We start from the raw sequence: 27,982 nt of genomic DNA, 5'->3' as shown, positions 1-27,982 counted from the left end.
ATTGGGTAATAATTGTTTAGAATAAGAAAACATAAACGATGCTAGTTGTAATTTATTTATATCAAACATATTCAATATTTTTAACTTTTAAAATAATACTGTTGAGTATGTGCTAAATAGTTTGATTTGGTAATTGCTCATATAGCACGTTTCTGTAGTAAAAACAATTTTTTGTGATGAATAAAATAAGCAACCGCCCATACAATATTAGAATACATAAGATGTGATAAATTCATACAGTTATACAAATTTGTTAAAAATCTTCAGTGGTAAAATGTGCTTCAAAATATTTAACACTCCAATGGATTTAGATATTTTTAATGCAATGTAATTTACATGTTCCTTCCAATTCATAAGTGATGTATACTTATTCAGTTCGAGTTTAAAAATGGTAATTTTTAGTATTACGAGTGTCAAAACAATTCTCACATTTAATAACTTATTTCATTATTAAAGTTAAAGTTACAGTGAAAATTAATGGGTTTCTCAAAAATACAGCCCGAATAACGACTCTTGACTATTAATATGTACCTTCACCTGTTTGGTAAGACACAATACACATTAAAGGAGCTTGCTATAGTTATCATGCCATTTGACTTCCTTGCAGAACTTACTATCTATGTTATCAACACCATAAATAATGATGGTCACCCCCCCCCCCCCCCCCAATCACCTTACACGCACATCCCCAGTGACCTTCGTTGTCATGGTTACACAGCCATCGCTCTCACCGATTCGCGTTAGATTATTGGATAGCCCTGACTATTTTGATGAAATTCATTACAACATCACTTTCACGATAAGTTCAGTTTATTTTCTGTGAAATATGACACGACTTGTGCATCCCGTATGTTCATTTTAGATGTTCAAAATGTTCAATTAAGAATGAAATCTATGGGTTGTGTATCCGTCGAGCCCCAGAAAAGGACAATGATGAGCTAGTCAGTAAGTCAGCTATATGGTTGTCGTTCCTCCCGCCATGTCAAACGTAAGCTGAGAAAGTGTCATTTTGGTCTAGATTCCAACTGTGCTGGAGGAATATTGATAATTACTTTTTGCCTAATAACTGGCGACGGACAGATAAACCATACATTTCCAGAGATGAAAATATGATATATTTTTCTCTGTTCATTAATGCGCTTTACAGAAATGGTGAGTCCTTTATTTCTATTTTATTCTGGCATGCTTAAATTCTATTATTTGCTCTTGAAAATGTTGATAAGATTATAGATTTACTATCCAATTGAATTGTTACTCGTCATTTTTTTCTTCATCTTTGGCATTTTGTGCGATAGTGACAGAGTATTCGATTCATATTGGGACTGGCCTTCATCATGGGAAACACGAGAGGCTCTAATTCCTTTTATCGGTTTTGTTATCCTTGAAGAGTTGTTCTTTTCATGCATATATATATTTTCTTTTTAATAGTCTCTGTCATCAACTATTTTTATCGCTTACATGACTTTTGTAATGATTTATATTATCTAATCAAGAGTTTGATTTATTTGAAAGTTTACGAAGATTATTTTTCTTTTAGAGGTTTTTATTTTGTTGCTGTTTTGTTTGTTTGTTTGTTGAATTACTTCATTGTATGTCTTATTGTTTGAAGAGAGTTAGTAGTGAAGAGGGAGCACAAGAGGTGATGATTGGATACTATATGTCAACAACAAAATTATTACAAATCATTTGGTACGAAGCAAAGGACCAATCTTTAGCAAAGAGAATCGATTTTCCACCACTAAAAGAACACAGTTTTACGTCCTAAAACAAGGGAAGCACACTGAGTGAGCTTTATGAATAATACTTTGCAGTTTGTATACCAAACCTTAAAACGCAGACAATTTTCATCCAATCTATTTCCTATTTACAGCCTAAATTTTTACATTATCCTTGTAATAAAATACATACTTTCACCAGCGAGCATTTCCTATATTATCATTAGAAGGAGATTGGGAGAATCGGCACTGTCATTTTATCAGAAAGGAGACCATGTTCATAAATAACCCTTTGAGAGCGAGCCCGCGCACAGCGATTGTTTCCCCTGTGACGGAGCGATTTCGGTTACATCGCCAGTAATAAAAAAAATTGGCGGTGCTTTATACTTTCATTGCTCATTGATCTTTCATTGATTTTCAGTAAATGTAAAAATGAAAGATCGGACTTTTTCCTTTCTAAAAATGTAAGTTTTGTTTATCATTACGAAAAAAAAGTCTGTTATTTTTAAGGGGAATTGCCGTCTTATTTTGCTGAAGCTTCACGTCTTTCCTTTCTTAATACACTCACAATACAAATTGCGTAAGCACCGCCGCACGCGCAGATCGGTCGATTCCTCCATTCATTTCCCCATTGTCAATGATTGTCGTCTGCTAAAGCTCGGCCGATTATCAACCGAGCCATAAATAATAGGCCTATAAGCCTTCGTTTTACATGGGTTTTAGAATAACTATATTCTGACCAACATTATGCCATGATCTACACTAAAATGTCCCCTTTTTTTAATGTGCAAATCAAATATAGGACTATTTGGGAAATGAATTTGAAATGAACATTGTTTAATTCTCGAAAACGAAAATAATATTTACATTGAATGCTTTCGACTTCGTTTCTCATAATTTGAAATATTCATTTTGTTTTAGTTTTTGCCTCCCGCTTAATTTTGTTTATTTTTTCTCTATCTATACATCTCTTAGAACCCTATTATGATATGATGTTGCTAGATCAATTATTGAATTTTTGTACGCATATTTGATTTTTTTTTTTTTTTGTAATGGAAAGAGCTAAATCGATGACAGAGATTACAACAAAATCATAATTCATCACAATCATCTCTCTCTCTATCTCTCTCTCTATTTATTTATCTATCTTTCTCTGACTGTCTATGTCTGTCTGTCTCCCTCCTCCCCTCCCTCTCTGAATACGTCAGGAATTTCGTGAAATTGGAATTGTGCTTCAGTGTGTTTTATTTCCGCATCGCGTTGTTGTTGCGTTTTTTTGTTGTTGAAATTGGGTGTGGCTAATAAGGAGTTAATAGCCATAGTCTTGGTAGTCTTTTATTTATTCGAAAATAAATGATATTGAAAATATAGTAAGTCATTATATGTTATGAAACAATAAAGAAAGAAGTGCAAACAACGTGATAATTCAATTTATTTGTCTTCGTATCCATCTGTGTTCTCGTTCAACATATCATGTCAATAAAACGTTGATAATCCTCGTTTCATGATTAGTTCTGCAGATGGCATGTAAATATAAACCGGTACATGAAATGATGATGATGATGCTTACAATATTGTAATAAAATAGTAATGATAATAAAAAATATTTTCTTCATCTTGCACTCGCTTTTCTTCATTACCAGAAAACTTTTTTTTTTATGTTGCCTTGCATTTTGTTTCTTCAACAATGGTAGTATCTTTGACAAGGAAAAGTCTCATATTCGCGGCTATACCGCCTGAGTTGCTCAAGAGAAGAGTGATATTCCGTGGGGAGAGAGAGGAAGAATAAGGGGTCGTTTTTCAGAACATAACATTTGAACATTTCAAATGCCCCCTCAAACCAAGACCGGCTTTAGGTTGATCAAGATATTTTACTCAAACATGTGTGCTACTATGCTAATTAACTAGGGGACCTATGTCCTTAAATCATAACTGACAGTAACTAGGATTAATGCCTTAAAAAAGGCCACTAATATAGCTGATCGACACGGTTTTTATTCCTCTGTAGGGCCATGCATTATGGTTCAAGGCATGCCCACATAGAGGGTTTTTTTTATGTTAGGGGTCGGGGCAAAATGCAATAAATTATTGATGGTCTATATAAAAAAAACTCTCAAATAATTATATTTGTATGTGTGAGAGTATTTGATAGGAAAACTTCATTCACATGCATAGTACATTAATAATTTGTTTTACAAAACAGGTGAAAATAACAATTATGACAAATCACGTGTGAAGGGTACATGGAAACTACACCTATTAAAAGAAAAGTTTGAAAACTCAAAATCGATTATTTGTCTCTTTTCATGGCATAATCATCGTTATATTGAGTATCATTAAAAATTTGATTTTTGATTGATTGATTGATTTTTTTCTTTTTCTCCTTTTTTCCTTTTTTAAAATGATACCCATTTTTAATGAATTTTCACTCAAGGAATGTGCAGTAGATAAAAATAAGGGGCAAGTTCAAAAGTTATAAGTTGCAAAAAGCACTTCACTTTTTTCGAACGTGTATTCAAAATTGCCATATTGCCCGGGCCTTGTTAATCTAGGCATGATGCTTCAGAAAGTTGATGACCAAATAGTAGCCAATCTTGTGCATGAATTCATAAATTCAGATTCGTTAGAATTTGGCATTGATGGATGACCAGTTGGGAACGATAGCCCCACTGTCAATTCCAAGAATCACACTCCCTTAATATGTCAACGAGAGAAGAATACTCCGCATAACAATATTAGTGATTACCAGTTCATTTGGCAACTTTTGAACCTGCTCCTTTTTCTGATGTACTGCTCATTCCATGGCAGCAAAATCCATTAATATGGTATCATTTTTAAAGAGGAATAAACACATTTTATAATGATAATAATCAAAGCAATGATTATGCCATTATAAGAGAGCTATATACTTGATCCAACTTGAGTTTCCAAGCTTGTTTTGGGAAGGTTCAATCATTGACTGAGTGTATAAAACGCTAATTTTTACAGTAGAAGTAGTGGGACAATTATTGGTAGGTGATATCACCCCCCCCCCCCCACCACACACACACACACACACACACACACACACACACACACTTTTTTTTTTTAACAATTTTGTTTTATTTCTCCAAATGTGTAATACAAACCATGACATACAATTGAATAAAATAAACGTGTTCAATATTGATGCTTTTACATAAACATAATTAAACACAAACTTATTTGCAGTATAATATAACTTAGCAAAAAAGTAAACGTATAAGTACCTGAACATAATATGTCAATTGTAAATGTTATTCACTTATATATTACAACAAAAAAAAACTTAAACAAATCTGGAGGTAATTTTACTGAAACAATCCTGCTCCCTCCCTGCCCCCTCCCTGCCCCCTCCATCACACAAACATACTCACCCTCTATCACACAAACATACTCACCCACCCACACACATACTCACCCACCCACACACATACTCACTCACTCACCCCCCCCCCCCACACACTACTCACTCAGTGGATGTCTGCCAACATTCCCAACTCAAGAAAAATATACTAAATAAGTTATCCAGGCCGCAAAATAGATTTACGCTTTTAACAGGCTCACGGTGGAGAAGAAAACAAATCTTGATTAATCTTAAGCTGCTCCCACTTTAAGAAATGTGATCCCAGCTTTCCCATTTTAATTGCTATTTTCTTTTCCTCATCCCTATACTTAAAAATGCTTTTTTTTCATCTTTTCTAAAGTTAGTACTCGCCCCCCCCCCCGATCTTGACATAAATGTAACATACTTCACCATGAAAATGATAGTATTACACATTTTTATTCTATATGAACTACCTACCAACCCAACAAATATATCTTGCCATTCTAAATCTTTAATTTCATCTAACTCAAAAAGTTGTATTAAAGCCTGCCATATCCTTTGAACGCTCCCACAAGATAAAAATAAATGTTTGTATGTTTCTATTTCCTGCTTACAAAACAAACATAAATTATCACCAACAAAACCAAATGTATGAAGATGCTCATTAGTGTATATGGCTCCATGTAATAATTTAAATTGAAATTCACGTTGTTTTCTAATGAGTATAGTAATTCTTGGTCTAACAAATATTTCTTTTAATTGTTTATCTATAAAATCATAATCATTTTGCCCATCCCTTACCTGCAAATCATACGTTTGTTGCAGTGCTTTGATAAAATAATCATAGATTGTTCTTGAACCCACATCCACAAACTGTATTTTTTTTACTAGAAATATGGAAATAAGTATTAAAGCTTATCAAATCAACCTCGAGGAATTCTATTAACCCTGAATCATCCTTCCATAACCTGGGTATCGCATCATAAATATCAATAATCATAAGCAAATTATTACCTTTCATACCGAGGTTAATAAAATATTTAACAGACTTAACATGACCTTTCTCAACCAAGTGATTCAGTTGAACAATCCCTCTTTCAAACAAGTATCTATCAAATATACTTTTTCCATTTATACATATATTCTGATTATTAAAAATAATTGGATTAATATAACCCTCCAAATATCTTAAATTACTTGTCTCTTGCCATGCTTGCAACATTTCCATATAGTATGGTGGAATATCTAAAACGAGTTTAATCTTTTTAAAATCATAATCACATACAAAAATAAATCTACCACCCACAAACTGTAAGCAATGATCAAAAAACAATTTCCATCCCAAACTTTTCTCTCTATATAAAAGACGTTTTATCCACATTATGCGCTGTATTTTAACGGACATTTCAAAATTAATCATTCTTAATCCTCCATAGTCATAATCCTGATACATTATTGCCCGTTTAATTCTATCTTTCCCCCTCCATATAAATTCAAATGAAATTTTTGCAACTTCTTTGTATACCCAATGAGGGACAATAACGAGAGATGAAATATAATTTAATTTTGAAAGCGCATAAGTTTTTAGCAAATGTATTTTACCCATAATAGTTAAATCTCTTTGTTTCCACCATACAAGCAATTTTTTTTAATTTTACGTAGAATTTCTTTATAATTCAAATCATCTTTTAATCTTCGATCTAATGAATAACTAACCCCTAAAATATGTATTTCCTTAACCAAATTTCCAAATAAAGGCCCATCAGGTTTGTTCTCATCCTCACCCATCCACATAAAATGTGTCTTTGTTTTATTCACACACACACACACAACGCACACCCACACACACCCGCCCTCAAACAAAACTGGTCAAGTGATATTCATTAGATTCAACGGAATAATATTTACTTGAGTAAGCTTTGATTGATGAGACCCGCATGAGCCCACTGGACTTTGTCCTTCAAGTAAGCACGAACGGCGCGGGAAGGAGTAGTTATTTTTGTTTTCTTGGCTTCTTGTTATTAGATTCAAATATTCCAGGAGATATTGGATAATACTTAATGTTTTATGTGCATGATATATTACTGTAAGATTAAGTTGCCTCAGAAGAAATAATCAGCTTTACCGTAATCGTATTCGTGTATCTCTCCATAAACTATAAAACTAGGAATACTATTACTTCAATTCTAAATGACCATCCGTAAGTATAACCCGCCACAGAACAAAGCACAACAAAATTAATTGCCCGGTCCATTAAGATGAATTGGACTTGGTTATACTTAATCTCATTTTCATTGTGCACAAATACGATCCCAAGTAATTAGTTTTCAAATATTCAATATTACAGAGAGCTGCGTGTCACGAGTATTCAAATGGCATTAACATTCTATCAATCATACTTGACTGGAAAACAATTGCTTGAATTCTAAATAACCTATTTTTGCTATGGTTACCCGCAAAACGAACCAGAATGATGAATCACGTTGTCATTATTAGACCACCCCTAAGAATATAGTACGCTAAAAAGTAATTAGCTTTCAAAATAATTTTCAATATACAGAGAGCTGAAACGTGTCGCGAGGGTTCGCGTGGCATTTACCATCTATCATGCTCGACTGGAAAAGTGATTATGGTGATACTATTGATTACAGGTGAGTTTATGCCTGCGAGTATGACGATACAGTCTGAGCTTAGAGACCTTTCTTCTTTTCTTTTCTTTTTATCCTAGAGGGAAATTTAGTGGGACATATAATATGCTGGAAACAATATTTGGAGCTGGAAATAAAGAGCTAAGTTTGTAAAGATATGGGGAAAAAACGGTGCAAATCCTGTCTTCATATTTAGTTCATCTTATTTTAAATTGAATGTTTTGTAGTATAAAGTCTTTGCCTGATGTAATTTATATGTACAAACGCACACACATACACACACACTCACACACAATTTCTCTGAAACATATTTTAACATTTGGCAAACACCAGGATGATAAAAACAATTGTTCACATATTACATGACTTGTGTATCAAGCATCATGCATTTATTTTTGTCAAAAATCTACTTCGGTAGGATCAAAAGTATTGGAAAGGCTCATTAATTTTGTTGTTGCTTAATTGGGCCTATATGGAGTACGAACCATGTTTTTCACTACATAGTTACTTTCTTTTCCAAAACCGACTCATTTTCCTATTATATTTTCTTTGATCTGGTTGTTTTATTCGTTCCTCCTCCTCTCTCTGTCTCTCTCTGTCTCTTTCTCATTTTTCTTCCTGTTCCCTAATTATTTTCTCATTTTCTCTAAAACATCCCCACTCCATCTACACACACTCACACCCACCCACACCTTCTAACAATCCACCCTCCCTCCATGTCTCTCTTCATCCCTCACGTTGTTACTCTGTCACCATCCCTATACTAACACACACGCTCGCGCACGCACTCACGCACATACACAAACACACACACACACACACCGATTGTCAAACTCCGTCCCTCCCTCCATGTCACTCTTAAACTATGCGTTGTCACTCCGTCACCTGCCTCATACTACACACACACACGCTCGCGCACACGCACGCACGCACCACAACACACACACACACCCACTGATTCGCTTACTCTATCCCTCCCTACGTGACTCTCTTCACCCCCATGTTGTTACTCCATCACCATCCCCATACTATACGCGCACGCTCACGCACACGCACACTCACACACACGCACACCCACACACCCATCCACGGATTTTTAAACTCCATCCAATCGTCCGTGTCTCTCTGACTTCATCTCTCACGATTTTACTCTGTCACCGTCCACATACTACACACACTCACACCCACCCACCCACACCTTGTCACACTCCATCCATGTCTCTCTTCATCTTTCTTGTCGTTTATAATTTCCTCTGCTATGCAAACATACACACCCATCATTCTCTTTATCTCTCTCTATCTATCTATCTATCTCTCGTTCTTTCTCTTTCTCTCTCTCTCTCTCTCTCTCTCTCAATTGTACTTGCCGTCTCTTCTTCTCTGACAAAGCAACAGGACAAGCTTCGTCTCAGCCATGTCCTGAAAGCAAAGAGCAGAGCTGCTGCAGCGATGGTTATGGTCTTAACTACACTCTACCATTGTTTGGCCAATGCCTTACGACTAGGCAAGAAGATGGGTCCATGGTGCAGACGATCCCAAAGCTCATCCCAGCATTTTCTCTCGGTGATACCCAATGCAGGAGGAAGAACAAACATGGTATCCCTCCAGGGACAAGAGTTTGTCGCGTTCCAGGTATTATATTTATATGGAAGCGACACAATCCCATTAAACTGCTAAAACCGCTGCATGACGTTTCAGAAGGTCAAATTTAGTAATAAACATCTTAAGGCTCAAATAATTGAATATTGTTGACCCTACATCGTGTACCAATATTCGAGAAACTGCTTAGGCCTACTAATCGACTGCACATTTCTTGTATTCGAAAAATTCTTTGCTACAACATTATAATAACACGAGGACTGCGATAGAATTTAGCCATATGTTTCTTGAAATCGTTTTCTCCGATTCCTTTTGAAATAATTCTCTATGAAATGTTTTGTGTAGATTGCATGAAAGAACCCTGTTCCAGTGGTTGGTGTGAGGAGACTATGACTGGCTTCCACTGTCACGTCTTGGAGAGTAATGTAACACCACGTAACACCACGACTTTGTCATCGGACATTACCACTTCTACCGGACCCTCATCTTCACCAGAGTCGGACAGTTCAACCACGACCTTAGAGCCTGTCGGTGAGAACAATACTCCTTTACTCATGATTGTGTTTCATGTGTCAGCAAATGTGTGCATGTGCGTGTGCAAGAGTGCGCGTGTGTTTTGGTCTAACCCATTTTATAATTCGACAACCCTGGACAAAAAAGTGTTCTTCAGATTTGATCTAGTTTTCCTAAATAGGCCCTAACAGAATGATGTACACCTATCGTCGCAAAATTATATTCACAACCCGCATAATATTATTTTTATGAGTTTCAAACTGGTGTAATCATCAAATCACAATCTGATTTATTTTTATATCACCGCTACAGCAAGATGTCCAGATGACTGGGTGGAAGGACGTATCAGCAACAAATGCTACCTTCTCGATCCTGAGGGATCCTGGGTCTCATGGTATCAAGCAAGAAACATTTGTGCAGACATCAATGTAACAAACCCGAAGGGTCGCGTCATCCACGCACAGCTTCTTGTCTTGGAGAGCAACGACGAGATGTTAGAATTGAGGCAGAACTTAATAGATTCCTTTGAGCTTTGGTATGATCGGTTGAGGAATTCAGACCGAGTATGGCTCAATTGCAACGATATGGAGAAGGAAGGGACATATTACTGTGATACGAACGGCGAAAGCATCCCAATGCAATACTTTAGTAAGTGTTCTGTATTCCTGTTGTCCTTGTAATTTAATGTGCGACCAGCAAGAAGCGCCATTGTATTTTTCAAGATTATTGATACCCTACCAGCAATTTACAATTATTTTTTATTTGTAATGTTTGTATTGAAAATATTTGTCAAATATCAACTTCTATTTCTATTCTCTTTTACGGGAATAGTATTACTAATGCTTGAGCAAGTTTTGTTCACCGAAATTATCTCTTCGTTGTATCGACCGTGAATGCTCAAAATACGGTATAGGTACGTGCATGCCTTACATTTCAGGGATATTGCTGTTATGTGATTATGATCGACACTTGGTGTCATTCGTACTGATAACAGCCACAGACCCTCGTTATGCAAGAATGCCTGCGACACGTATTAAACTGCCCTCATTTTAATTGTGTGTGGATACGCCATACGCAATATTTATAATCACTATTATCACTCCCTCTCTTCATCCTCTATTATATATGTTCCCCTGTTCCACTTCTCCCACATTCCCATTTTGTATTACATAATTGAAGGAACTTTGGGATACATATTTTGAACGTTAAAGACAGGTCTCAAAATCTCCCCAAACAGATTTTAGGGCCTAGGGACAGAACTATTGACCCAAAATGCCCTTTTCTCTTGTGAGCAGTGGCGTACGCAGGTTTTTTTCAAGGGGGGGGGGGGGTAAACATTTTGAAAATCGGGCCAAAAATTTCGCAACGACTCAGCCCGCCGCTGACCTTTTTTAGGTCAGCCATTGGCATAATTTTTTTTATATCTTTTTTTTTAATTAAAAAAAAAAAAAAAAATCACAAAAGGGGGGGGGGGGTTGCTAATAAATACACACTCAATACACACATGCAAAAAAAAAAAGGAGTAAACCCCCCCCCCCCCCCCCCCCCCCCTGCGCGTACACACCTGCTTGTGAGGCATAATGTATCGATAGCAATAACAAAAAATGTTTTAAAAAATCGATGATTGAGAGCCCTTTGAAAGCAAAATGTCCTTGTTTTGCAGATTTCCACTCACCTTTTTTAATTTACAGAGATCTATTTTTCTTATCCAATATTAATGTTTCCTCTCATTTAAGACTGGAATGCCGGGCAACCAAGCGATGATGGCACTGGTGACAATCCAAAGGACTGTGTTTCGACGTGGAACTATTGGCCGTTTCGGTGGACTTTACAGGATTACTCCTGTGAAAGCTATTCCAAAACTGTTTGTGAAATTACCAGATTCGGGGAAAATTCCACTAAGTCAACCCAGTCAGCGGCTGAATCTTCAAAAAGTACTTTTCCTTCAGTTGCTACCTCTCCCCCTCAATCCTCGACGCCCCAAGAAGGTATAAGATTCACCTTTTTCTATACAGTGCGTCCCAGAAAAAAACGAAATCGAGAATTATCGATGTTTAATCATAACTTAAATCATAATTATAATGAATAATTGACACATACTTGTAAAGCTTAGATCCTCCTTTTATATTTGATGCAATTCATATGATGCGTAGCTTACGCATGAGTGATTAAAAACAATTTGAAGAGAGGGTACCAAAAAGTCATTTGGCAGGCGGTTTCTGAATTTCATGGAAAAAAAACATATTTCTAGAAAGTTCATATGACACCTCAATCAGGAAAAATGAGCCAGGAACAACAGTTCTGTTTGTTTAAAGTAATGCTTGCATTTCCATAATTTTATTAAACGAATTCGCTTTCACTGGCTGCCTGCCGTAGCAACAAACAGAGTTGACAAAAGGCTTAACTCCGTTTCGTTTACGACAGTTTAATGTTTAGAGACAGCTATGTACTGTTCATTATGTTCATTTATGCTGGAAAATATCTGTATAGACACAGCCACCGATTTATTATGTGCGTTTTTTTAGAGATCATGAAATATCATTGATCTTCATGGATGAAGAAAAAAAAATTGGTGTTGGATACTCTTTCTTCTGCTCCGTTAGTATTGAAAAAGTAGCATGTTTTATTTCATTAATTAATTCTGTTCTTTTTGTTGCTCTTGCTGGTGTTGTTGTCGTTGTTGTTTATTTTTTTCATTACAATTAAACCTTTTCAGCAAGTTGTCCAGATCAGTGGGTGGAAGGAGCAAACAAGTGCTATTACTATACTGGCGGCATTTACTGGTACTATGGACAGTCAGGGAAGACATGGAGTGGGGCAAGAAACGTTTGTGCAGACATCAATGTAACAAACCCAAATGGTCGTGTCATCCACGCACAGCTTCTTGTTTTGGAGAGCAACGACGAGATGCTAGAATTGAGGCAGATTTTGATAGATTTATATGAGAATTGGTATTGGTTGTGGTCGTGGTATAGTAACCGGCTCCGGATATGGCTTAACTGCAACGACATCGAGGAGGAAGGGACATTTTACTGTGATACGAACGGCGAAAGTATCCCTATGCAATATACAAGTGAGTATTTCACGTTCATTTTTGTAAACATCAGCAACCATCCCTTCTAAACCCCCCCCCCCCCCAACCCCTAATGTCCATTTCACAACATTTACTCTTCCCTTTAACCTCTCTTAACCTTGCTGTCGCTTTCTTAACCTTAATTTGCATCACGTTAATCTTCTAATGAAACATTTTAACCACATATCCCTACGTCTCCATTGTCATTATTTTGGAGGGACTTTTTTGTTGTTTTTTATGTTTCTTTGTGGAATGGGAAGAGAGCCGTATCGAGGGGAAAACTACGCCCCGGGTAAACACTGAAATTATGGTTCTGTTTAATAATATCTCAAATAAATATATGAAAATAAGTCATATTACTTGATACAAGTCATGTATCCTTTTAATTTAAGAACAAAATTGAACAAAACCTATATCAGCATGCAAGAAAAACAAAAACGACCGATTGTTCGCAATTTCTTTCGCAGTTTTGCTTTGCTTCGTTTTGTTTGTTTTGTTTTGTCTTGGGTTATTTACGTTCAAAAATAATGTTTTATACGAGATTGTGTCCTGGATGACATTCGGGGAGTGTCACTCTCAAGCACAAGTGCTATCCACCCGTGTCCATCAACCTCTGAAATGGACCCTAATGGCGCATCGTACCTTTTCAGAAATTACCTTAATGGCGTTTGTATTCCACATTTTCCGAAATGGACCCTAATGGCGTATGTAAGAAAACATCGAAACCTCAGTGTAAACCTGAAAAGGAACCCATTTTTTAAGAAAACGTCGAAACCTGTGAACCTGAAAACAAAGGATGTTCATCCACATTACACAAAACATACTAATGATTTATGTATTCAATTGTAAAAATACCATACTTCACGTAGATCAGTAATATATTCTGGAGTGATTAATTGAAATGCAATATCTACCGATATGAAAATGTGCCCATCTCTTGCCTCATTAAAACGAAAATATAAACGTCATCTAATGAAGGAATTTCAATCTTAATTATGTTTAACTAATCTGGACACACTTGTTTGTGTACTACCCACTTTTTCTTTTCTCTTTACTTTGTATAATTATCTGCGGACATTGGAGCCCAGCTTCTGAAAGGCCAATAGGCTCTGCTGACTCCTTCATATTCTTTTTATTGTTTTTATATTTTCTTACAAGTATAATGTATTGTTGAATGCATTTTTACGAGAATTGGAAATAAAATGAATGAATGAAAAGGTATCCTGTTTTGTGTGCGATCAGCGCTTGCAAAAGGAAAACATCGACGACGCCGTATATAGCTGAAAAAGACACCTTTTCGACGTGTTTTCTGGACGCGGGTGGGTAGCCAATCATGTTGGGAGTGACCCCCTCCCCCCCCCCCCCCCGATGACATGTGCCGCTGAAAAGAAGACAGACTTTTGATTAGGACAAAACAAGATGTAAAACCGTAATTGGTCTACTTCAACGAATTACTATTAAATATGTTCCAATATAATGTCTTTACAAAATCAGTATTCACCGTATATTATTTTGTTCAGTCTATCTTCTTTTTGTTAAGTAATAACTAAAGTTGATGTTCGTTCTCTCTCTCCCTCCCTCTCTCTCTCTCTCTCTCTCTCTCTCTCTCTCTCTCTCTCTCTCTCTCTCTCTCTCTCTCTCTCTCTCTCTCTCTCTCTCCCTCTCTCTCTCTCTCTCTCTCTCTCTCTCTCTCTCTATCTCTCTCTCTCTCTCACCCTCTGTCCATCTCCCTCTCTCTCGTTGTAGACTGGGCTGACGACAAGCCGGATGATAACGTTACTGATAACTCTCCAGAGGACTGTGTCTCGACCGTTGGCTATTGGCCTTTTGTCTTGACTTTCGATGACGTCAGCTGCGATGATGGAATCGGCATCGCTGCTGTAATTTGTGAAATTAACAAATTCTAACATAAGGATGGTCATAACATTTAACCCGTCGACTACTGAGTTCTGCCATTCCGTTTAGGCTTGAATACAGGAGCCTCCATATACAATAGTATAAATAATATAAGCATTCTACTAAAAAGGCAGTCCTTCTTAATATTATCCTATTATTATCAAACTTCTGAAACATTAACCTCTCGCATAATAAAGTTTCATTAAAAGTTTTCAACTAATAAGGCAGTCCTTGTCACGATCAAACTTCTGAAGCATAAACCAGTCACATAACAATGTTTCAGTAATAAGGCAGTCCTTGTCATTATCTCCAGATTTACCAGATTTAATCAGATTTCATACTATACTGATAGGACTACTCTGTAAGTAATCATAATTTTGATATTTTGTATCGTTACATTTCGTGTGATATTCATCCGTATAGAAATATGATTCTAAAAGAAATGTTAATTAGGTAAAAAAAGAGATTAGTTATTAATTTGAAAGTGTATGAATATGACAATTAGAAAAATGGTGAGAACATATAGCTTGTTAAAATTTTAGCTGAATAATTACAACATGTATTTTGTTAACGATTATTTGATATTAGTTGTTTACTTTTTAAAAAAAAATTAATCATTAATTTATACGAAGATTGCTAAAAGTATTGATCTCTTGTATTCTTGTATGTTTATACTATTTGCAAACTGAATTGTATGAATCTTTAGACTATTTATTTAGCATGTTTCTATTTACAATAAATCAGAAATGAAATTGAAATTGAAGAAAATTGAAATTATCTTACTATCAAACTTCTGAAGCATTGAAACCACTCATATAATGAGGTTTCATTCAAATTGTTCTACTAACAAGGCAATCCTTGTATACTTTCAAAATTCAATTATATAGTAGCGTATACTAGTTTAAATATATACATGTGTCAATATATAGGTGTGGTAAACATCTGCAATTGTCTTTTGAGAATTAAAGACCATCAATACTACTGGGCCAAAAGGGATTAGACCACACAGCGAGGTCACTGACAGGTGGCTATCTCATTAACTCAGCTCTCAACTAACATGAGAAAAAGAGGATCATGGGGGACCAACAGGCACCGATTAGGGAAGTTTTCCATATAGAGGGAGCAAGTAGCTACAAGTAGGACAGTGGGGCTTTAAGGCTTGAGACATTGTTTGGAGGTGTCATGTTTATTGGTTCATTCACTTGACTCCAAGAGTCCAAGAGTTGGGGGGGGGGGGGGTTGAATCCTAGCCCGCACTACTGTCCTTTGGCAAGACATTTAATCCATGTGTGCACTCTCCACCCAGGTGCATGTAAACGTATACCTGGCAATTGTTGGGGTAATAATAATTGCAGGGCCCTCTGGAAGATATTATTAAAGTGGCTACCCTGGTTTAATATGACCCATATATTGTTATTATTATTATTACCATCATTATTACTGTTATCCTCATTATCATAAATATTATCATAACTATTATTATAATTATAATTATTATTGTTATTACTGCAATTATTATCTTTATTATCATCATCATCATTATCTATCAAAAAGAATTGAAAAAAAGTTGAATAGGCTCTATCTTGGGATAGTCACAAATTTTAATCTGCAGAATGATGCGAGGCCACCACAAATTAATTAACATAGTAGACCCATGAAATGTTTTTAGTATAGCATTTCTGTTGTAGCCTTCATGGAAGAATAACTTTCTGTACAACCTATGCCAATGCAATAAGCTAATACACTGTGCGGTGTATAAACAAGTAAAGGAGAGGCTGATGTCTTTATACTGTGTTACGATGCACGTTAGCCAAGTATAAAATGTGATTAATTTGCACCTTCTATAACTTAAGGCAACATGTCGGCTTTTGTGTTATTATGTTTGGATCAATTAGTTTGTTGCCGTGATGATATAATGGATGTTAGAATGTGTATGAAAATATTTGTTCTTGACATCAGTAACACGACCTTGAATAGTACAGGGAGGCGTTTCACAAAGCCTTTTTTCAATGACAAATGACAACAATTGTCAAATCTGCTGATAACCAATCAGAAGCAAGGATTTCAGTAGCTTATAACAAAAACTGTCATTTGTCACTGATGACAAGTTTTGTGAAACGCTCCCTTGGTGTCCCATTCTTACCCCCCCCCCAAAAAAACTATCCTTCTAGATGAATATGGATATTTATTGCAATTAGAATACACCATAACAATGTCTCCCGTCTCTAAACCCTCTCTCTTTCCCTCAAATACATACTACAATTATTATACCTCTAAATTTAAAGAGGAGTTGCTAGACCATTTTAAAAAAGAGGGAGGACCACATTTACCGTTAAGTTTGCTGTCAGTTGTCCAACAAGCAAAATGCAACAATCAAACAAACATAGTATAGTCTTAACAAAAAGGATGGGAAATGTTCATCTTTAAAAAAAAAACGGTCACAACAATCTCCCTTTTGGTGAGTCTTAACAAATCTAGCTGAATATTTTCCTTCTTTCAAACCAATTTACTATCAAATTTAGATAATCTCGTAGATAATCATCTCATTTTCTCCCATCTCCATCCACATTAGTTAAACACACAAATCACAGGGACACGACTAATTAATTTTACATCAAATCTGAGTGCTTTAATATAATTCAACGTGCATGGCAAGGTGTATAGTACAGGCACAATGGAAGAACCAAAGTTTTACAGGTGCAGCTGATTCAAGTGCAAGATAAATGTGCTCATAAAAATCTATATAAATAAATATACATCATTATAATATCATAACATATCCAATGCATGGTCTTGTATGATATCTTGTGACATTGGGGCAGTTGACCTCCAACAAAAGGAATACAGGCCGTGATCCTTTTCTTTCAGAGCAGGGTAAGACACATTGAAGCTGTTGAGAAGCATAAAAGTAGTCAGAACCTTTAACAATTATCACAGCATAACAGTTGGCTGGTTAAAAGGCTACATGAAACTATTATCTCCTGGCCTCGTAACATGAAGATAAGTTCACAAGTGATTATTATTTAACAAATGAACATTATATACAATCAATTGATTGTACAACCGATTATTCAATCATACAATCAATTCCTAAGCTAAATGTCTTACAGAGTCTGGAAAAATTTAGAACAATTTCCTTCAGGGCAAGATGTAATAGGTCATCATTTTAAAAATGACCTCATGGAGGTCAATAGTCAAAGTGGTCGATAGTCATATAAATATAAACAACTGATGTATACATTTCTGTAACCTTCAATAAACTAAGAATGAGAGTTATATGCGATCTATCACTAATGTGCTCCTGATTAGTAACTCATTGGGCCCATTCTCTGCATGAAAGGCTTCCAATATCCAACATTGACATCTTTACAATTATTCATCACCTCAACATAAATCATATCAAGGTCTGGTTACATGTACCTGAATAGTGTGAGGTGGACATAACAATGCTAAAAATTGGTACTGTTATTATATTTTTTTTAAAACTCTTTTAAACCAAAAGCAGTAATAAAGTTAGGCTGCCTGTTTGCTTGAGTTCTTAAATACAAGAGGTCACTTTAACTGTACACCTTTCCTCAATATACTAATGATGTCTCGCAGATACCTGTAATACATTCACTCAGAACAGTAACTCATAAATTGATCACTAAGTCAACTAATACAACATTTGTCCTTAAGTATTCTGTGAATTTAACAAACACACATCAACACACTTCGATTGATGCTGTGTATGCAATACTATACTGATACTATTAGTAACACCGATACAAATATAATAATGTTTTTCTTTTTCAATTATAAAGTCACATAGAAACACAGCACACTTTAAGACCACTGAAAACAGAAAAAACATGAGTGTGCAGAAAATAAGTCATGTTCCCACAACTTACTCTTGTCATTGATAAGGTCAAATTTACCTTTATACAAAATTGCTTTAGAAAAGAAAAACCTGTGTTAAAACATGAAAAGTCATCATGTAAATCACCTAACTGTTAATGTATAAAGTTAACCTCAACAAAACTTACCCTGCATTCTATGGGCAATGGCTAATGAACAATAAATAAGAATAAAATTACATCAAATCCTATGCATAGTACCCAAGTCCGACTCGGGATCCTTGCAAGCCCTAGCTATTCTATGCTGGGGCATACACCATTTTGTTTTAAATTGTAAACTTATTAAAACTTGCAATAGAATTCATAGTCATAGCTCATATTGTTAATATTGTATAGCCGCATGAAATCCCTAACATACAGAACAAAATATTTTTGGTGATTGGTACACCCTTTAACACTAGGAGAAAGAGTGACCAAATGTTTATGTTGTCTGTAACACATTGCTTTTCATCCAATGGCGGGGGCAGAGGAAATTTTCCTTTACAGAGTATGTACATATATAACTCAACCTGGCTTACACTAAACATAAGCCAGTAATATATAATTGAATCTAGAAGCTTTCTTTCAACCACTGAAGTCACAATCCAGCCTCTCTCTACATCTCTAAGGCACTGAATAACTAGAAATAAACATTGTATATTACAGAGGCATTGTATATTACAGAGGCATTGTCTAAGGCTTTGACAGTGGCAAGCAATGATTCACATGACATTCAAATGTGTGTAAAGTATAATGAGATTGCATCCCATATGATCTAGGCACCAGTACTAGGACAATGCTGGAAGTATTATATTCATAAATTGCTGCTATAGCACCTTACATGTATAACCCTATTTAGCACATCAATATATTGCTTGTAAATATTTCTTAATTAGCACGACAATGCTGCATTGTTCCTACATGTAGCTCACATATGTATCGGCTTTGAAAAAACACAATAGTAAAGACTCTGGAGAAATCTACTCAAGGGCAATTTCAAAAATCTGTTGTCAATGAAAAATCACGTTCTGACTACCAGGTACATAAAACGCTTTTGTAATGTTCGCACATTTCATGAAGCGATGGATAAGGCTAACGACCTTCCCTTAGGTTGATTTTTCGAAAGTCTTCGCTATTGTGTTGAAAGCATGTACATGTACATACATGAGACAGCATTTTTTTCTTCATTCAGTTCAAGTCAACCAATTAAAACTATGTGTGCATAGCTCGAAGCACAGTTGGAATTTTAAAGTCCTGGGAATTACAAAATAATGATATTAAAGCCCATTAGAAGTCATACTACCTGCATGTTACACTAAAAGCACATCTGTATTGTTGATGGAATGAATGCTGTTCATTAAAAATGCATACAATTTCTATCAGTATATTCACTACAACAGGTAATGTATATTAGCACAATGAAATCATTTTTTACCATATTGTTCTGCAACATGGCTTCAAATAAAACAGTAAACATTTGTATCATCGTCATATCATCTATTAATAACTTCCATTCGCTAGAGGTTACCTTTGTGCAAGCATAAAATGTGTGGTGGTGCTTGTAAAAACAACTGATTTGTCTTAGAAAAGGTCAAGTACAGGTAAGATGGATATTCGGTGACAAACATTCTTTCAAACTTAGGTTTCATATGAAAGAACTTCCCATTTTAAACAGCATTAGTTACTTGGCCTCAAAGACATCCTAAATTTCATATCAAACATAAATAAAATCTGTGATTAATAAAAAGAATTTGGTCTAAATTTTTGCCCATGTTGCACAGTGGGCCAGGGAGGAACCAAAGTGCGCCAAAACTCATGTTTGGGGATTTCTTTTTTATAAATCCAGAGGAAATGTTTGGATTTCCAGGGATTTTCGCTTAAATTTTATTACCAACATTTTCTCTGATGTCTAAGCTTTAAGTTGATACCAGATTTGGCTGCCCGATTCTGCCCGTTATTATGTTAGAGCCGTTTTCCTTGCAACATTGCCCTGAAAAATGTGTTTATTTTGGTCCGCGGTGTCAGAACAAGTGTTACGCGCCCCCTCGCGCCGTGATTTATGACCATGAATCCTTCATGATTCAGCCGCGGACCCCAAAAACCCACATTTTTCGGGGCAATGTGGCAAGGAAAATCGGCTCTAACATAACAACGGGCAAGATCGGGCAGCCAAATTTGGTATTAACTTAAAGCTTAGACATCAGAGGACATGGTGGTAATAAAATTTAAGCGGTACACCGCGGAGATCTAAACATTTCTTCTGGATTTATAAAAAACATGGATAATTAGTCCATTTTTCAGTGAATTACCATATAATATATCATGAAGATTGTGTTTCTATTAATTTTAACCCATTCATACAACGAAATGAACTATCAGGAATATGTGAGAGCAATTTCATATCAATAACTTAAAAACTTCTTGTTGAATTGAAAGATTTTTAAAAAAGTCACTTTTGCACTAAAACTGTGAATATGTAGGATTTTGCTGTTTAAAGTAGTAAATTTATACCCTTATTGTGCATACCGGAATTAAATATTTCACTGAGGTACTCCTCTATGTATTACCTTTCAACTGGGCAAGAAACAAAATTAAAACTAGATGGAATTCGACTGCGCGCAGTCGAAAATGATGCCTCCGTCATAGAGCAATTTTACCAACCAAAACAGAAGAAATTTTTCAAATTCAAGTTCATTTGTAATCCATTAACAGGTTCTCAAAATATCGTGATTACAAGCTATTTTTGCATACATAATGAGCCATGACCTTTGACCTCATGACGCAAGAATCTACTCAGTTCATTGGCTCTGCAAGATACATACATGATCTAAGTTTGGCAGGAATCCGGCCATCAATCTGTTCTAATGATAATGCGATCACAAGCCATTTTTGCATACATAATGAGCCGCGTGACCTTTGACCTCATGACCCCAAAATCTAATCAGTTCATCGGCTCTGCAAGTAACATACATGACCAAAGTTTGGCAGGAATCCATCAATCTGTTCTTGAGATAACGTGATCACGAGCTGTTTTTGCATATATAATGAGCCCTGTGACCTTTGACCTTTGACCTCGTGACCCCAAACTCTAATCAGTTCATTGGCTCTGCAAGATAAATACATGACCAAAGTTTGGCAGGAATCCATCAATCTGTTCTTCAGATAACGCGATCACGAGCCGTTTATGCATACATAATGAGCCCTGTGACCTTTGACCTTTGACCTCGTGACCCCAAAATCTAATCAGTTCATCGGCTCTGCAAGATAAATACATGACTAAAGTTTGGCAGGAATCCATCAATCGGTTCTTCAGATAACGCGATCACGAGCTGTTTTTGCATACATAATGAGCCCTGTGACCTTTGACCTTTGACCTTGTGACCCCAAAATCTAATCAGTTCATCGGCTCTGCAAGATACATACATGACCAAAGTTTGGCAGGAATCCATGAATCGGTTCTTCAGATAACGCGATCACGAGAACGGGACGTACGGACGTACGTACGGACGGACGGACGTACGGACGGACGGACGGACGTACGGACGGACGGACAACCCGAAAACATAATGCCTCCGGCTACTTCGTAACGGAGGCATAAAAATAAATCACCCAAATTTAGTTTTGGCGCACTTTGGTTCCTCCCTGGCCCACTGTGCGTTGGTCTGAATTTATGAATACTTTGAAGACATTCACAGCAGTGTCAATGATTTGGGGGGGGGGGGGGGGGTTGTCTTCTAAAGGATGGTAAAACTGAAGTGCTATAAAGTGGATATTGGGCTCAGCCGACATTTTGAATGAGACTATTTGACCGGTGCAAGATTAAAACCACTGTCTTTTTTCACTGAATATATGGACACAATGTAATTAAAACATAATTGTGCACAGCCCTGATGATAATAATAATGAACAAAATAAGAATGTATTCATTAAATTTCATTCCAGTGTTTCTTCATTACCAGAAATCACCATCATCTAAGTAAAAAAAAAAAAAAAAAAAACCTTTGGTGGGGACTATAATTAAAAAGAAGTCTAAAAGTGGATATGAATCTATCAGACTAATAACAATTTATCCTTTTCTATTATACTTAAAAAATAATGGCAGTATCATTAAAATTATTAAAAAACCTCATAGAAATACAGGATGCATCTGCTATTCAGAGAGCTTACCAAGGCAATAAATTCAAGGTTTTCATTAAATCTCTCAAAACAGGATTAATTAGTCACTTGAAAAGGTCAGATTAATATAGAAAATACATACATGTATAACAATGGCATTGTTAGGCAAGGCATAACATAATATTGACGAGACAAAAATCCAACTTAGCTTCCCATGCTAGGGTGATTCTGTATAATACACCCGTCCAGTAATTAACCTAATCATATTATTAGCTCATTAATTCAAAAAAGTACAGTTAGTCATTGTTTGTTCTGATATCATTACTCAATGACGAAAACAAGAACTTTTCATCAAGAAGTTACAGTCAGCTGGTAAGAATTATTATTCTCTAAGTTCATGTCCTGTACACACACTAGTAATCATCCAGTATATCACGATAAAAGATTATAAATATATTTGATCATTTCTTTTAAAATTTGATAGCCCCATTGGAGTACCAATTTAAATGTCCAATCATCAAAGTAAAATGATATGCGTCAAATTTCATCAATGTACTTCTAATTTCATGGAATGCTTTCAACAATTCATATCTTGGATTTCTATGCAGTCTGTCAATCTTACAAATACAGACAATGATAATAGGCAGCAAAAGCTAGGCAGGTACTGTACCTCTTCTTTTGGTAATCTCATGGACGGTTACTTGCTACATCAATAAATGTGGCAATTCAGTACATTTCAGAATTAGGCAATGTTTCCAATAAAATATTTCTCTGAGAATTTCATCACATATCAAAAATTTACATCAATAACATTTTTTTTCTGTAACAGAAAAGGCTTATTAGCTAAAAATTTGATCAGCACTTTGAATACTATGTACATTCAAACTCTTAAATATATATATATTATGACAGCTTTGAAATATCTACAAAATAACAATATACATAACTGATATTCAAAGGAGGCCTTTTTTGGCATAATTTCAACAACATAAAATGCATGTTATAGCCATTCTCAGCCCACTGAGAAATGGGGAAATCAGTGTATTCTTCATGATTACATAAACCCCGATTTTTTTTAAAGAAACTGATAGTTTAAATACATCCCCCATAAAGCATGCATTTTGGGTCTCATACATATAAAGCTACTTATAACACCAAACATCATTTCCACAATTGACTCCAGATTTCTTTACTTTCTTTATTAGAGTTTTACTTTAATGGTTGTGAATAAATAATAAATACACAAGTATGTTCATAAAAATACTTCAGACAACATTCTCTAAAGTGGAAAAGTTGAAGGTTAACCAAAAAACAATCCAGTTTGTATGGAAGGTTACAAATTTATATTTAAGAATAACTAGATTGAAACGGTAATAATTCATTGATTTATAATCTTTGTTTATGCAAAAGAAAAAACACACAATATTTCAGCTGCTCAATAAAGACAATTGTTCATGGACCAGTTGATCATATTACTGGAAGGCTGTCAGTTTTCTGAGTGAAATAGCACTTCATTACTCAGCACACATCAATAACATTTAAAAATTAATAATTTAAAGGAAAATTGTGATAAAAGTATGGTATACTTTTTCTATCACATGTTCATGTACATGTAGCTTCAATTTCATACAATTTTTCATGCAGCCATATATATATATATGTCCTTTATTTATACATAGCTGATTTGAGCACCTCTGTAAAATACTCTGAAAATACCTGAATGCTTCACTGATGTTATCTTGAGTAGTCATGATCATCCTGTGATCACTTCTTGACTACTTTCACCAGCCAGTCCATTCCTTTCTGTACATCGTTCCCGATCCGGAAGAGGAGAAGGAGAGGAGTAAAAGAGAGGTAGAGAAATGAAAAGAGAGTGGTCATGGTAGTATGGTGTTCAGACATTCAGAGAAAGTAGAGAAAGTAGAATAAGCAGAGTAAATTATGAATATGAGACAAATACTAAATATAAAGATATGAAAAACAGTCAAAAGGGACTGTTTAGATTCTTCCCTGTTTGGGGAGGGGGGCATATTATCATCTCCTTGTGTGCTACACTACCTGACAATGTTTTTCACTACCAAATTATTTCAAGTTTATGTCATTATTTAAGAAACAAGTTTCCTAAAGCATGATCATGGATCTTGATGTGCATGCTTTAACACAGAGATAACACCCCTCTGGCTCAGAGCAGATATGATTTGTCTTTTGTCTTTAAACAACTGAAATGGAGCTAATGAGATGACTTCAGATTTATATTGACCAGTTTGACAAATTAAAAGAGAAGGCTGGGTTCTGTCTGGCAAAGATGAAAGAGAATGTGCATGTTAAAGGCCAGCTGTACTAGTGAAAAGGAGGGATTATACCACACTGCAAGGTCACCGGACAGGTGGTTATCTCATCAACTCAGCTCTCAAATAGCATAAGAAAAAGAGGATCATGGGGGACCAATGGTCACTGATTAGGCATTGTTTGTTATATAGAGGGTGCAAGTAGCTACAAGTAGTGCAGTGTGGCTTTAAAGCAAAAATGCAGGGATCTACTGTGATGTATGTGAATAGGCCTTTACGACCCCCTACACCCACCTCAATGCCCTCCTTGGTGATGGCCGAGCATGCTTGGATCTGCCACACCCTATCCCTGATAGTGTGTAGGTTGAGCCCCTCTGCGATCTCATCAGGAGGGGCCGCGCCCACCAGGTCCTGTTTGTTTGCCAACACCAGCAGCGGCACTCCGCCCAGCTTCTCCTCTTCCAGAAGGTGGGCCAGCTCCTTGAGGATGAAGAATGATTTAGGAACATCATCGTCATCATCGTCAGCTCATCATCCCCACCACCACCACCACCACCACCACCACCACCATCATCATCATCATCATCGTTGTCGTCGTCGTCGTCGCCGTCGTCGTCGTCGTCGTCGTCGTCATCATCATCATCATCATCATCATCATCATCATCATCATCAACATCATCATTATTATCATCATGCATCATGCATTTTCGCTCTTACGTGGGGTTACTGACTTTTGTGCCATGATGACACTTCTTCCCTCCACTTCTTGGGTTGAGCATCCTCCTCATTTAGATTAACCTTACTGCTTTCTTACTTCACCTTATCTTTTCCATGAAATCTTTGTGACATGAATGAGATTTTCTGTATACAGGCCTATCCATGGGATTGGGATTCACCCTTCTTTTATTTTCTAGATGGAATTATTGCAAAACCAGCACATGAATACAACATCTTCTGGCTTCCTACAATCTATACTGTACAACGACTGCCCTGGCACAGTACAACTGATACTTGGATAACCAAAATCAAGAGAGAAATGTTCAGAACTTAAACTGCAAAGGCATGTAATCACAAGAAAGACAAAGAAGATAGGCCTCCTTACCTCGCCCGTTTCTTCCAATCTTTTAGTATCTGAACTATCGATCACATATAGCAAGACATCAGTGTTATCAAAGTAGTTCTCCCAATACTGGCGGAGCCGTCTTTGACCTGAAAAAATCCGAAATACTCAAATTAACAGCACTTGTCTGGGAATACGACAGGAGGGATATCTGTCCCTACTTCATGTACAGATCAAATAATAGGATTAAAGCAAAATTTCTTTTAAAACATAACTCCATACTATTTTCCTTTACAAGGGGTCTAGATCTACAATGCTTGGTAACCATTGCCCCCCCCCTCCTCCTCCTCCTCCTTTGCCCTCCATTTGTATTTATTTCTAGATTTGGGGGATTAAGAGTTAAGACTTGAGGTCCATGTGCACACAGGACCCCTGTATAGTGCTGAGTCCTTCTACAAAGAACTTAGGCAAAAGAAAGGAAAAATCAAAGATCAATATTTACTAACCTCCAATATCCCACAAATTAAGTTCCACCCCATTTGCCTTCATTTTCTTGATGTTGAAGCCCAGAGTGGCGTTGACGTCAGTGATCTCTTCCTGGCAGAGGCTCATGGCGATGGTCGTCTTGCCAGCATTATCCAGACCAAGAAGGAGGACACGTATGCTCTGCTTGCGGGATGCCTTCCTCAGTCGTCTGAAGAATCCTAGCAGGCCCTGAAACATGGATAACAGACAAACGGATAAATAATTTTGTATTTTGCAATTATGACATTCCTGATATGACCCAGCAAACAAGATACAGATGTAAAAAAAAAAATGACTACGGTGCAAGACCCGGAAGCTGGGACATCCCCCCCCCCCCCCCCCCCCCCCCCCCCCTCCTTGAAGTTAGACCTGGAAGCTTGGCAGCTGGAGACGGCTTTATTCCAGAAGCTTTGGTATTCAAGGTATAAGAAAAGGTGATAGAAAGAAGAAACAAAGTATAACTAAAGAAAGATATAGATCTAGAAAGAGAAAATAGAATAATAGAAACAATAAAGAAAGATGGACGGAAGAGAAGATAAAAGGTGGAAAAACAAAGAATAACATAAGAAAATGATAGGCCTAGATCTAGTTGTAATACTCATAGAATGAAAACAAAGAATAACATGACGAAAGATAGAAAGAAAGTTTGGCCTAGACCTACTAAAACACACAAAAAAAATCAACTTAATCTTCATCAATTGTTCAAATAATTGTTATGATATAAATTAAAGGCGTTCTTTTTCTTACTCTGTCATGTCAATTTTCTTATCTTTTTTGCGTATTTTTCTTAAAAACAAAGACATTTAGGGTCTATAATCACAGGTTTCAGGGCAAACCGCTGCACAAGAAGTTCAAGTACAATACAACTGCATACCGTCCGTACCAATTGCCATCACATTAGGGGGTCTATAAAGGAAGAAGAAAAATAAGATCGAGAAGATTGGAATTGGGTGGGGTGGCCTGGCCTGGCTGCAGGCTGTCGCTGTCGCCGCGCCGAGTCATAGAATTAGAAGGAATCGCCGCGCCGGTATCTGTACTTAGCAAGAGCCCTATCTGTCCCGGGAGAGACAGGCAGCGTCCGATCGGTTTGCAGTGCACTCAGCAAGTTGACGCGATAGCGTCCATGGAAACAGAAGTTTAGAAATGAATTAGACCCTATTATAAAATTAGTTTAAAATCAATTCATGCCAAATATGTGACACAAAGCTACTATAGATATGATAGAATGTTAAAATATCTAATATCACAGTACTGATCAATGCCATACCATTTTTCTTAAAACTTAATTGCCGTGCATCCTCCTTCTCCGCCTAGCTCGCGTCGAGTCT

At 36.3% G+C, this 27,982-nt stretch overlaps 2 protein-coding genes across 2 annotated transcripts; one reads left to right on the top strand and one right to left on the bottom strand.

Annotated features, from left to right (window-relative positions):
* The first annotated feature begins 7,251 nt into the window (after window positions 1-7,251).
* On the top strand, window positions 7,252-11,815 carry LOC115924184. Its single transcript, XM_030986058.1, has 5 exons — window positions 7,252-7,261; window positions 9,105-9,341; window positions 9,654-9,839; window positions 10,134-10,480; window positions 11,558-11,815. Exons 1-5 carry the CDS (start codon window positions 7,252-7,254, stop codon window positions 11,813-11,815), a joined length of 1,038 nt encoding a protein of 345 aa, XP_030841918.1.
* A 10,565-nt stretch (window positions 11,816-22,380) lies between these two features.
* On the bottom strand, window positions 22,381-27,981 carry LOC763478 (ADP-ribosylation factor-like protein 3). Its single transcript, XM_030986183.1, has 5 exons — window positions 27,922-27,981; window positions 26,636-26,843; window positions 26,172-26,278; window positions 25,364-25,549; window positions 22,381-24,584 (listed from the first exon to the last, which is right to left on the bottom strand). Exons 1-5 carry the CDS (start codon window positions 27,922-27,924, stop codon window positions 24,546-24,548), a joined length of 543 nt encoding a protein of 180 aa, XP_030842043.1. The 5' UTR covers window positions 27,925-27,981; the 3' UTR covers window positions 22,381-24,545.
* Between the last annotated feature and the right edge of the window lies 1 nt (window position 27,982).

Source organism: Strongylocentrotus purpuratus, unplaced genomic scaffold (genome assembly GCF_000002235.5).
Source record: "Strongylocentrotus purpuratus isolate Spur 01 unplaced genomic scaffold, Spur_5.0 spur5_scaffold_15, whole genome shotgun sequence".
Classification (NCBI taxonomy): domain Eukaryota; kingdom Metazoa; phylum Echinodermata; class Echinoidea; order Camarodonta; family Strongylocentrotidae; genus Strongylocentrotus; species Strongylocentrotus purpuratus.
This window is presented reverse-complemented; position numbering and strand designations above follow the sequence as displayed.